This window comes from Mustelus asterias, unplaced genomic scaffold, assembly GCF_964213995.1.
Source record: "Mustelus asterias unplaced genomic scaffold, sMusAst1.hap1.1 HAP1_SCAFFOLD_3358, whole genome shotgun sequence".
Lineage (NCBI taxonomy): Eukaryota > Metazoa > Chordata > Chondrichthyes > Carcharhiniformes > Triakidae > Mustelus > Mustelus asterias.
The window spans coordinates 21,253-34,816 of NW_027593303.1; the positions used below are offsets into that span (position 1 = coordinate 21,253).

Sequence of the window (13,564 nt, forward strand, 5' to 3'; positions counted from 1 at the left end):
AGATATTTTATTTTAATTGACAATATGCTCCCATTTGAGTGACTTCGTACCGTTTGTGCTTCATTTCCCCTTTTGCTGAGCTCGTGTTCTGGGGGATCAGAGTCCACCCGCTGCTACCGGAGCCCCTGGAGAAATCTTTCCCTCAGCCTCAATGTGACGTGACTGAGAAAGGGTATGGGCAGCGTTCGGGCAGCGTACACACTCGTCTCACAGTCTGTGTGAATAGGCCACTCGCAGCGTACAGGCAGCGTACAGGCAGAGTACAGGCAGAGTACAGGCAGAGTACAGGCAGAGTACAGGCAGCGTACAGGCAGCGTACAGGCAGAGTACAGGCAGCGTACAGGCAGAGTACAGGCAGAGTACAGGCAGCGTACAGGCAGCGTACAGGCAGCGTACAGGCAGCGTACACACCAGCCTCTCTGTCGAGGGCAGACTCTGCATCTTACACAGGAGAGCCTCAGTATGCCCCTCCCACTCAGAGAAGGCAGAAAGGGATCCTCAGGGGAACAGAGAACAAAGTAAAAGCTTTCATTCACATAAATGCCATTCACCACCTCAAAAATACTTTTCAAATGCACTCAGTATTGTGGGAAGAACAGCAGCTAATTTGCGCAAGGCAAGATGTCACAGACAGAGACGGGGTCAGTGAGCAGAGCCTGAGTGAGGTTGCTTCAGGGATTGGTATTGGTCAGTACACCAGTGAAAGTCCGAGAATCATACAGAACACAATTGGTCCATCAAAGCGGGACGGAGGGCAATCGGATTACCAGCATTGCTCCCTCCTCATGTCCCTGGAGCTTTCTCCGTATCGAGTAAATGGAGCATCCTTTCCAAAGTCATTATTTGACTCCCTCGCTCTTCAGTATCATGCCGTGGGATCTCCAACAGCCACCTGAGGGGACAGACAGAACGTTGGTGTGCTGCCTCACCCAGGGGCACTGCCAGCGTCTCCCAGCACTGCAATCTGTGTGTGTGTGTCACTGCTCAAAGCCCTGCAGTGGGGCTTGAAGCCACCACCTTGGGTTCAGACGGGAATTCCACCAACCGAAATGAAACGGACACTCGAGGCCAAACACCTGGGAACGCCGGCTCCAAATCACTGTCCCGTCAGCGACTTACGGAGCAGAGACTGTGGCACGGGGAAGGGAGGGAGTTTTTCCACATTGCGATCGGGGGGCTTTGCGACGAGATCCTATGGACTGTGGTTGCCAGCGGGTGATTAATTGGTCTGCTCTGTGAGACACAGAGGGTTCGACAGTCTGCGGTGTGGCATCAACCAAGCAATTTAAATTATTCCCTCAAACAGGCTGTCTTATTAACAAAGCAGCAAGTTCTGTGGGTCGCAAACCTCCACAGATAGAGGCTGCAGTCTGTGTGTGACCTCACCCCGCAGAGAGAGTTATTCAGGGCCATCAGCATCATCAGCACCATTCACTGTCACACACAAACAAGAGGCCCAAGTGATGACAGGAATCACAGGAGTGTGTTGGAGTGCCTCGTTCAATAGGAATTTAATGTGTTAGGAAATATTTGGGGGAGGGGAGTTTGCAGTCACATGATGTTAGTAGGGGTGTTTCGAGGGGATCCCCAGAGTACCCGTTTCCTGTGTGTAGACCAGGTGACGGTGGACGGACTGACGGGCGACTCCTTTCGCGCTGTCTCTCGGCAAGCCCAACCATTCGCCCAGCTCCAGTCTCCTCATCACTTTGTCATCCTCCAGATTTCCACAGACATGGATCCAGAAGCTGCTGCCAGCACGTCCCCCTCCACGCTGATCTGTATCAGGGAACATCGGAATTCTCATTAACGTTCCCAGCACCATCTCCGCAAAGCGTGCAGCTCTTCCCCTCCCCGTAAACACACAGGCTCCCCCACCCCGGGAAACACATAGCTCCCCCCGCACCCCCACCTCTGGGCAAACACACAGCCCCCCAACCACCACCCCCACCCCCACCCCCCTCGGGCAAACACACAGACCCACCCCACCCCCACCCCTGGGCAAACACACAGGCCCCCAACCACTCCCCCCAACCCCCGGGCAAACACACAGCCCCCCAACCCCCCCCCGGGCAAACACACAGCCCCCCAACCCCCCCCCGGGCAAACACACAGCCCCCCCCCCCCAGGCAAACACACAGCCCCCCCCCCCCAGGCAAACACACAACACACACACACAGACTGACTGTACTCCAAACCCACAACACACAGACTGACTGTACTCCAAACCCACAACACACAGACTGACTGTACTCCAAACCCACAACACACAGACTGACTGTACTCCAAACCCACAACACACAGACTGACTGTACTCCAAACCCACAACACACAGACTGACTGTACTCCAAACCCACAACACACAGACTGACTGTACTCCAAACCCACAACACACAGACTGACTGTACTCCAAACCCACAACACACACACACTGTACTCCAAACCCACAGCACACACAGACTGACTGTACTCCAAACCCACAACACACAGACTGACTGTACTCCAAACCCACAACACACACAGACTGACTGTACTCCAAACCCACAACACACACACAGACTGTACTCCAAACCCACAGCACACACACAGACTGACTGTACTCCAAACCCACAACACACACAGACTGACTGTACTCCAAACCCACAGCACACACAGACTGACTGTACTCCAAACCCACAGCACACACAGACTGACTGTACTCCAAACCCACAGCACACACAGACTGACTGTACTCCAAACCCACAGCCCACAAGAGTGACTGTACTCCAAACCCACAACACACAGACTGACTGTACTCCAAACCCACAACACACACAGACTGACTGTACTCCAAACCCACAACTCACACAGACTGACTGTACTTACCCCATTCACCACATCTCCATGGGGCAAAGTGAAAAGTGTGTTTGGAGGTTCTGTAGGCACATGGACCTGGAGAGAGAGAGAGAGAGAGAACACCCACCCTGATTAGTACACTATTGCAAACAAAACCCACTCAACCAGTCCCTCACCATACCACACACCGGAGCTGTGGAATAGCACTCATGGAGTTAAACGCTGAGAACAGTTTGCACAGACTCTGTCGTATGGAGAGGAATGAATGATAATCAGCTTGAGGTGTTTAAAATGGGTAAAGGGTCTAGGATAAAGGCAAAACCATCTTCAATTTACAGCCAAATCATTTTGGAGGGAATTTAGGGACGGCACGGTGGCACAGTGGTTAGCACTGCTGCCTCACAGCACCAGGGACCCGGGTTCAATTCCAGCCTCGGGTCACTGTCTGTGCAGAGTCTGCACATTCTCCCCGTGTCTGCGTGGGTTTCCTCCGGGTGCTCTGGTTTCCTCCCACAGTCTGAAAGACATGTGGGTTAGGTGGATTGGCCATGCTAAATTGCCTCTGAGTGTTAGGGGGACCAGCCACGGTAAATACGTTTGGTTACGGGATAGGACCTGGGTGGGATTGTGGTCGGTGCAGACTCGATGGGCCGAATGGCCTCCTTCTGCACTGTAGGGATTCTATGATTCCAGGAGATATTTTATCACAGGGAGGCCAAGTGAAATCTGGATTCACTCCACATTATCACAGGGATTTAAATGGCAATGCTGATATGGAACACCGGCTGCTAAATGGAGTTCAGATGCAGCTCAGGCAAAATCTAATCCAGGGTGGAAAGGGCTGAGTGGCCTCTTTCTGTCCTAGTATAAATCCACTAGGAGACATCTTTGTGCTCCCTCCTCCCCTGGTGAAGACACAGACTCGCTGTTGGCCACTGGGTCAAAGTGTGTTAAAACTGGATTCAAGTCCACATCCCCCGTAACAGGCAGAGAAGAGGCGGAGAGCAAGTGGTTCCCTAGGCAGTCACAGGAGGACATCTTAGACTGAGTTGAGGAGGAATTTCTTGGTTCAGAGGGTGGTGAATCTTTGGAGTTCTCTACCCAGAGGGATGTGGACACTCAGTCACTGAGTATGTTCAAAACCCAATCCGAGAGATTTTGGGACACTGCGGGTACGGGGGCGATGGGGAAAATGATCGGCCGTGATTGGTTTGACTGGTGGAGCAGGCTCGATGGGCTGAATGGCCTACCCCTGCTCCTACTGTTACTATCAGTCCCTATCCCAGTCCCAGCAAACCGCAGAGAGCAGGAATCATATACCCTCAGAGCTGTGTGTGTGTCTGCCGAGGGAGAGAGCCAACACTTCAGCCCACGTAACTGCCACAGATCAGATCCAGAGACTGGCATTGACACGATGGGCCGAAGGGTCTCTTTTTGTGCTGCTATGACTTACCTTAATTGTTTTATCTGTCGAGGATGAGTACAAGGTGCCGAGAGAATGTCTGATTCCAGTCAGCTGTGAACGATGTCCGACGTTAAAACACTAAGAGAAAGAGAAAGGATTGGTCACTCAGAGAGACTGAGTGACAACTCAGCCAATGGCTGCTGGCATGATTCCTGTCACTCTATAATCCCCCATAGCTCAGCACCTTGTAGAACGAACGTTCCCACCCCCTACCCCCCGGGCCCTACCTTGGCATGCTGGAAGCTGCCATCCTGTTGGTCAAAGACATGGACCAGACCCCACTTGTCACCAGCCCACAGCTCACCCGGAGTGTACGACATGGTCAACAGGTAGGAATCCAACTGAGGGGAGAAGGGGAGAGAGAGAGAGGGAGTGAGAGACAACAAGGCAGAGAGATTCGGCCAGGGGCTGAGGGGGGGGTGACTGATATGGACAGGGAGGGCTCAGCCAGGGGATGATGGGGGGGAGGGTTGGGGTGTGTGTGTGTGGGAGGACTCAGCCAGGGGGTGAGGGGGCTGTACGGGGTGAGGGGGCAGTGGGGTGGGAATGGGGTGTGGAGGGGGGGGGAGGGCTCAGCCAGGGGGTGAGGGGGGTGTAGGGGGTGAGGGGGCAGTGGGGTGGGGATGGGGTGTGTGTGTGAGGGCTCAGCCAGGGGGTGAGGGGGGTGTAGGGGGGTGGGGTGTGGGGTGTGTGTGTGTGGGGGGGCTCAGCCAGGGGGTGAGGGGGGTGTAGGGGGTGAGGGGGCAGTGGGGTGTGGGGGTCTGTGTGTGTGTGTGTGTGGGAGGGATTGGGCAGAGGGTGAGAGGGTGTGGGGGGGGGGGGGGGAGTTGAATGTGGCCAGGGGCTGATGTGGGGGACAGGCTATGTTCGATTCTGTGTCTTTAACCGGGGCGCTAACGTCCTCGGGTACCTGAAGCTTTTGAAGAACATGATTGGTTCGCCGATCGACCACCACTAGGGTGCGATCCTCACTGCCACTCAGGATAAATCGATCATCAGCAGCGAGACAGAGGACAGCACTGGAGTGCAGCTTCCGGCTGGATAACACTGGGTAACCAGCTGCAGACACACGAGAGGGAATTTAAACAGCAATTAATATCACTGTTCACATTAGACTGGCCTCTGCCTCCCACACACAGCAACATAAGCAGCTAAATCCCTCAACAACATTCCACCCAAGGGAATCAATGGCAATGAAACAGGAAGACGTGACTGCGAGGAGGGGGTGGTGAGGAAGAGACCCTCCTCTCCTACTCTCTCTGGGGTACAGTTCCTCCTCTCTGACTCTCCCTGGGGTACAGTTCCTCCTCTCCGACTCTCCCTGGGGTACAGATCCCTCTCCGACTCTCCCTGGGGTACAGATCCCTCTCCGACTCTCCCTGGGGTACAGTTCCTCCTCTCCGACTCTCCCTGGGGTACAGATCCCTCTCCTGACTCTCTCTGTAGTACAGTTCCTCCTCTCCAACTCTCCCTGGAGTACAGTTCCCCCTCTCCTGACTCTCCCTCGGGTACAGTTCCCTCTCTCCTGACTCTCCCTGGGGTACAGTTCCCTCTCTCCTGACTCTCCCTGGGGTACAGATCCCTCTCCTGACTCTCTCTGGAGTACATTTCCCCCTCTCCTGACTCTCCCTGGGGTACAGTTCCCCCTCTCCTGACTCTCCCTGGGGTATCGTTCCCCCTCTACTGACTCTCCCTGGGGTATAGTTCCCCCTCTACTGACTCTCCCTGGGGTACAGTTCCCTCTCTCCGACTCTCTCTGGGGTACAGATTCCCCTCTCCTGACTCTCTCTGGGGTATAGATTCCCCTCTCCTGACTCTCCCTGGGGTACAGATCCCTCTCTCCGACTCTCTCTGGGGTACAGATTCCCCTCTCCTGACTCTCCCTGGGGTACAGTTCCTCCTCTCCGATTCTCCCTGGGGTACAGTTCCTCCTCTCCGATTCTCCCTGGGGTACAGTTCCTCCTCTCCGACTCTCTCTGGGGTACAGATTCCCTCTCTCCGACTCTCTCTGGGGTACAGATTCCCCTCTCCTGACTCTCTCTGGGGTATAGATTCCCCTCTCCTGACTCTCCCTGGGGTACAGTTCCCTCTCTCCGACTCTCTCTGGGGTACAGTTCCCCCTCTACTGACTCTCCCTGGGGTACAGTTCCCTCTCTCCGACTCTCTCTGGGGTACAGATTCCCCTCTCCTGACTCTCCCTGGGGTACAGATTCCCCTCTCCTGACTCTCCCTGGGGTACGGTTCCTCCTCTCCGATTCTCCCTGGGGTACAGTTCCCTCTCTCCGACTCTCTCTGGGGTACAGATTCCCCTCTCCTGACTCTCCCTGGGGTACAGTTCCTCCTCTCCGATTCTCCCTGGGGTACAGTTCCTCCTCTCCTGAAGATGATTTCTCGTTTGTAATTCTCTTTTCATCCGTTCCTGGGACCTGGGCATCGCTGGCTGGCCAGTATTTATTGCCCTTCCTAGTTGCCCTTTAACTGAGTGGTTCGCCCGGCCATTTCAGAGGGCAGTTGAGAGTCAACCACACATTGCTGTGGTTCTGGAGTCACATGTCGGCCAGGCTGGGGAAGGAGGCAGATTTCCTTCCCTAAAGGGTATTAGTGAACCAGATGGGTTTTTACGACAATCGACAATAGTTTCAGGGTCATCAGTAGATTCTTAATTCCAGATATTTTTTATTGAATTCAAATTCCACCATCTGCCGTGGCGGGATTCGAACCCGGGTCCCCAGAACATTCGCTGAGTTTCTGGATGAACAGTCCAGTGATAATACCACTGGGCCATCACCTCCCCATGATCAAAACCCTGACCACACTTGAGCTGAAACAAAACGTCACCTTGACAAAGAGATGGAGATGGAAGCAGTGATCTAACCTCGTGGGTCATAGAGAGTCACGGTTTTATCATAGGATCCCGTTACCAGCACATCGGAGAGGTAAACCAGACACAGCACAGCTGCCTTCCCTCTGTGGAAATAAAATCTCAGTCACTGCGTTTCTAATGATTAAACTGGGCTGCAGTCCGCACCCCCCCCCCCCCCCCCCCAAGTATACTAATTCCACTGTCCCACCAGTGCAGACAGTATTCCAGACACTGCGCCATCCCCAAACTGCACAGCGACAAGTTGCGTTCCGGTCCCCCAGGAGGGTCTGACTGGAGGGAATCACAATCCCCAACCAGCCATCAGCTGAGACCTACACTTCATGCAGCAAGATCCCGAGGGGACGCCTCCCCGCTGAACCTGGCGGCTTCGAAATGCAAGTGTCTCACCCCAAAGTTCAACTCTGTTAAAGAAGCAACGCGGGACCGAGCGTTCCCCCCTTCCTCCACCACCCCCCCAGGTCTCAATCCCCGGGACCAAGCGTCCTCCCACCTCCCCCCCAGGTCCCAGTCCCCGGGACCGAGCGTCCTCCCCACCCTCCACCCCACCCCCAGGTCTCAGTCCCCGGGACCGAGCTTCCTCCCACCCTCCACCCCCCTCCAGGTCCCAGACCCCAGGACCGAGCATTCCCCCCTTTCTCCACCCCTCCCAGGTCCCAGTCCCCGGGACCGAGCGTCCTCCCACGTCTCAGTCCCCGGGACTGAGCGTCCTTCCGGTCTCAATCCCCGGGACCGAGTGTCCTTCCGGTCTCAATCCCCGGGACCGAGTGTCCTTCCGGTCTCAATCCCCGGGACCGAGTGTCCTTCCGGTCTCAATCCCCGGGACCGTGTGTCCTTCCGGTCTCAGTCCCCGGGACCGAGTGTTCTTCCGGTCTCAATCCCCGGGACCGAGTGTCCTTCCGGTCTCAATCCCCGGGACCGAGTGTCCTTCTGGTCTCAATCCCCGGGACCGAGCGTCCTTCCGGTCTCAATCCCCGGGACCGAGCGTCCTTCCGGTCTCAATCCCCGGGACCGAGCGTCCTTCTGGTCTCAATCCCCGGGACCGAGCGTCCTTCTGGTCTCAATCCCCGGGACCGAGTGTCCTTCCGGTCTCAATCCCCGGGACCGAGCGTCCTTCCGGTCTCAATCCCCGGGACCGAGCGTCCTTCCGGTCTCAATCCCCGGGACCGAGCGTCCTTCTGGTCTCAATCCCCGGGACCGAGCGTCCTTCTGGTCTCAATCCCCGGGACCGAGCGTCCTTCCGGTCTCAATCCCCGGGACCGAGTGTCCTTCCGGTCTCAATCCCCGGGACCGAGTGTCCTTCCGGTCTCAATCCCCGGGACCGAGTGTCCTTCCGGTCTCAGTCCCCGGGACCGAGTGTCCTTCCGGTCTCAATCCCCGGGACCGAGTGTCCTTCCGGTCTCAATCCCCGGGACCGAGTGTCCTTCCGGTCTCAATCCCCGGGACCGAGTGTCCTTCCGGTCTCAATCCCCGGGACCGAGTGTCCTTCCGGTCTCAATCCCCGGGACCGAGTGTCCTTCCGGTCTCAATCCCCGGGACCGAGTGTCCTTCTGGTTTCAGTCTCCCATTCTACAGGTACGGAAGACACACACTAACATTCCTGAATATTCAAGGGTATTTGACATTTTGGAAAGACAGGAATAAAGGAAAAAGGAGGTGGGGTAGCTCTGTTAACAGAGGAAGAGATCAGTGCAGCAGTGAGAAATAATCTTGGTTCAGAAGGTCAAAATGTGGAATTCAAGGGAATCATCTTGGATGGAGCTAAGAGATAGTAAGGGAAAGAAGTCACTAGTGGGAATGGTTTAAAAGTCCCCTTGATAGTGACTGCACTGTCGGACCAAGGATAATCCAAGAAATCATGCTGACTTGCAAGAAAGGAATTGTAATAATTGGGGGAAATTTTAATCTTCCTGAAGAATGGAAAAATCATCTCGACAGAGGTAATCTAAAGGATGAATTCATAGAGTCTATTTGAGGTAGTTTCTTGGAACAACACATTTAGAACCAACCAGGCTATTTTAAGCCTGGTAAAGATTAATTACTGACCTCATAGTAAAGGATCCTATTGGTAAGAGTGATCATAACATTGTTATGACCAGGGAAATTCAGATGAACTGGCTCCGCTCTGTCCCCTTGGTTAATCATAACAAAGGTTTTAAAATTTCTTTTCTCCTTTTTTTCAAATCCAAATGTATGTTTTTACCATTAATACTGCGATCAGTAATCGGCCAATCAACAAGGTATTCGCCAGATAGAGAGCAAATTAACTACTAAACCCGAGGGAAAAAAGAACAAAAGACCCGACGTTACACACACAGATAACAGAAAGGAAAGCATGTTCGAGGCTGAATAAAAGTTAAAAGAATAGACCAGAAATCCTTAGCTTGTCTTTAAGGCATAAATTGTTAAATGTTGTGGCCATTTAAGTTAGCTGGTTCCTTTAGAATCGCAGAGTTGAACTGAAGCCCAGTGAGCGAGATTGGACTGTAGCAGAGGCAAGCGAGCAAGGAGATAGTCAGGTTAGGTGCGTGGGCAAAGATCAGGCAAATGGAGTTTAATGTGGGCCTGCCCATTCTGACAGGAAGAATAAAAAGGAAGCACAACGGTTGGTGGATTTGCGGATAGCGATGAGGACCATCAGAGGATACAGCAGGATATGGATCAGTTGGAGACTTGGGCGGAGAGATGGCAGATGGAGTTTAATCCAGACAAATGTGAGGTAATGCATTTTGGAAGGTCTAATACAGATAGGAAATATACAGTAAATGGCGAACCCTTAGGAGTATTGATAGGCAAAGGGATCTGGATGTACAGGTACACAGGTCACTGAAAGTGGCAACGCAGGTGGAGAAGGTAGTCAAGAAGGCATACGGCATGCTTACCTTCATTGGCCGGGGCACCGGGGCACTGAGTTTAAAAATTGGCAAGTCATGTTGCAGCTTTATAGAACCTTAGTTCGGCCGCACTTGGAATTATAGTGTTCAATTCTGGTCGCCACACTACCAGAAAGATGTGGTGGCTTTGGAGAGGGTACAGAAAAGATTTACCAGGATGTTGCCTGGTATGGAGGGCATTAGCTATGAGGAGAGGTTGGAGAAACTTGGTTTGTTCTCACTGGAGCGATGGAGGTTGAGGGGAGACCTGATAGAAGTGTACAAGATTATGAGAGGCATGGGCAGAGTGGATAGTCAGAAGCTTTTTCCCAGGGTGGAATAGTCAGTTACTAGGGGGCATAGTTTTAAGGTGCGAGGTTTACAGGAGATGTACGAGGCAGATTTTTTACACAGAGAGTGGTGGGTGCCTGGAACTCGTTGCCGGGGGAGGTAGTGGAAGCGGATACGATAGTGACTTTTAAGGGGCGTCTTGACAAGTACATGAATAGGATGGGAATAGAGGGATATAGTCCCCGGAAGGGTAGGGGGTTTTAGTTCAGTCGGGCAGCATGGTCGGTGCAGGCTTGGAGGGCCAAAGGGCCTGTTCCTGTGCTGTAATGTCCTTTGTTCAGATGGCATCTAAATGTTGAGGGATTGCAGAGTTCTGAGATACAGAGGGACCTGGTGCATGAATCACAAAAGGCTGGTATACAGGTACAGCAAGTCACTTACAAAGCTAATAGAGTGTTGGAATTTATTGTGGGGGTATTTATGAGGAAGGGTTGGACAGGTTGGCCTTGTATCTTCCCCAGCTTAAAAAAGTAAAAGGCGACTTGATCCATTATTTTTAAACAGTGACCCCCAAGTTCTAGATTTTCCCAGAAGAGGAAACATCCTCTTCACACCCACCCTGTCAATACCCCTCAGGATCATATCTTCCAATCAAGTCGTCTCTCAACTCCAGCAGATACAAGCCCAGCCTGTCCAACCTTTCCTGACAAGATAACCCGCCCATTCCAGGCATTATTCTAGTAAAGCTGCCCTGAACTGCTTCCTACACATTTCCTTAAATAAGACGACCAGTACTGCACACACTACTCCACACGTGGTCTCACCAATGCCCCACGTAACTGAAGCATAACCTCCCCTATTCTTCCATTCAATTCCCCTCATAATAAACAAAAATATTCTGCTGGGGAAATCACAGAGAAGCTGCCACTACCTGATCTCCCGGACTGCTGCCCCTTCTGAAGCCATGTCCCAAAGCTTGACACTGCTGTCCCATGATCCCGAGCATAGCATATTGTCCTGGGCTGCGAGAGCCCAGACCCAGCCCTGGAGGAAGAGGAGAGAGTGACAGCAAGAAGCAGCAGGCACAGCAACTCACAACACTGCAGTCAGAACATAGACAACAACTTGCATTTATAGAGTGCCTTTCCCACAGTACTTCCCAGTCACTGACACAGTCTCAAAGTCCAGTCACTGTTGTTGTACTGTGGGAAGCATGGCAGCCAGCTTGTGCACAGCATGATCCCACAAACAGCAGTATAATGCTCAGATAATCAGTCTGAGCAATGATTATTGGGCAGGCTACAAGGGGCGGGCGGGGGGGGGGGGGGGGGGGGAGAAAATACTGCGGATCCCTGAAAATCTGATATAAGAACAGAAAATGCTGGATAAACTCAACATGTCTGGCAGCATCTGTGGAGAGACAAACAGAGTTAAGCATAAGACCATAAGAAATAGGGACAGGAGTAGGCCATTGGACTGTGGGAGGAAACCGGAGCACCCGGAGGAAACCCATGCAGAAACGGGGAGCACGTGCAAGCTCCACACAGACAGTGACCCAAGGCCGGAAATGAACCTGGGTCCCTGGAGCTGTGAGGCAGCAGCGCTAACCACTGTGCTGCCCCAGCACTGATCCCTGTGGAACTCCACTGGTTACAGGTCACCAACCTGAAAAAGAACCCCCTTATCCCCACTCGCTGTTTCCTGCCCATCAGCCAATTCTCTATCCATGCCAATATACTACGTCCATGCACTCTTATGACTTAACCTTTTGTGAGGTACCTTGTTGAATACCTTCTGGAAGCTCAAATATAACACATCACTGGGTTCCCTCTATCCACTCTGGTTGAGACTTCCCCGAAAAAACTCTAATAAATTAGTCAGACATGATGAAGCCATGCTGCTTGATTAGATTCTGAATTTCCAAATGTGCTGCTATTGAACAAAGAACAAAGAACAATACAGCACAGGAACAGGCCCTTCGGCCCTCCAAGCCTGTGCCGCTCCCTGGTCCAAACTAGACCATTCTTTTGTATCCCTCCATTCCCACTCCGTTCATATGACTATCTAGATAAGTCTTAAACGTTCCCAGTGTGTCCGCCTCCACCACCTTGCCCGGCAGCGCATTCCAGGCCCCCACCACCCTCTGTGTAAAATATGTCCTTCTGATATCTGTGTTAAAACTCCCCCCCTTCATCTTGAACCTATGACCCCTCGTGAATGTCACCACCGACCTGGGGAAAAGCTTCCCACCGTTCACCCTATCTATGCCTTTCATAATTTTATACACCTCTATTAAGTCTCCCTCATCCTCCGTCTTTCCAGGGAGAACAACCCCAGTTTACCCAATCTCTCCTCATAACTAAGCCCCTCCATACCAGGGCAACATCCTGGTAAACCTCCTCTGTACTCTCTCCAAAGCCTCCAAGTCCTTCTGGTAGAGTGGCGACCAGAACTGGACGCAGTATTCCAAATGCGGCCGAACCAACGTTCTATACATCTGCAACATCAGACCCCAACTTTTATACTCTATGCCCCGTCCTATAAAGGCAAGCATGCCATATGCCTTCTTCGCCACCTTCTCCACCTGTGACGTCACCTTCAAGGATCTGTGGACTTGCACACCCAGGTCCCTCTGCGTATTTATTTCCTTAATAATTAATTCCAACGTTTTTCCAACAATAGATGTTGGGCTAATTGGCCTTTTCGAATAGGGGTGTCACATTGGCAGTTTTCCAACCTTCTGGTATTTCCCCAGAGAAGGATTTTTGGAAAATTCCAGTCAACACATCCACTCTCTCCGTATCTACCTCCTTTAGGATGCTAGGGTTCTGAAGCAGAGTCAGACAGACTAAAAACATTAACTCTGTTTCTCTCTCCAGAGACGCTGACAGACTTACTGAGTTTATCCAGCATTTTCTGTTTGTGTTATCCTGAGAGAGAGCGGCCCACCTCCTGCTTTGGAATCTGTGAGGGACGTTGAGGCCTTGGTTTAATGAATGATGCAATCTTTCTAAAGGTGAATGATTTCCTCACCCAGTAGGGGGCTCAGTCGACAGATTATTCATACTCACCCCTGCCCCAGGAGATCTCCTGGAGATTCCTCCAGTTGCAATACAAGCTTACGGTGTGTCTCCTGCAGCCTGTGTGAAGGAGTGGGGAGGGGTGTTGAGAATGTATTAGGGTTGATAAAGACAATGGCAAACCAGCGGGGATCTGCACTTG

At 52.6% G+C, this 13,564-nt stretch overlaps 1 protein-coding gene across 1 annotated transcript; it reads right to left on the bottom strand.

Moving 5' to 3' along the window:
* On the bottom strand, positions 1-11,513 carry LOC144490490 (F-box/WD repeat-containing protein 9-like). The gene is made up of 7 exons (XM_078208231.1): positions 11,274-11,513; positions 7,173-7,264; positions 5,208-5,356; positions 4,525-4,638; positions 4,286-4,375; positions 2,863-2,928; positions 1-1,776 (listed from the first exon to the last, which is right to left on the bottom strand). The coding sequence occupies exons 1-7, from the start codon at positions 11,351-11,353 to the stop codon at positions 1,702-1,704; spliced, it is 666 nt and encodes a 221-aa protein (XP_078064357.1). The 5' UTR covers positions 11,354-11,513; the 3' UTR covers positions 1-1,701.
* Between the last annotated feature and the right edge of the window lie 2,051 nt (positions 11,514-13,564).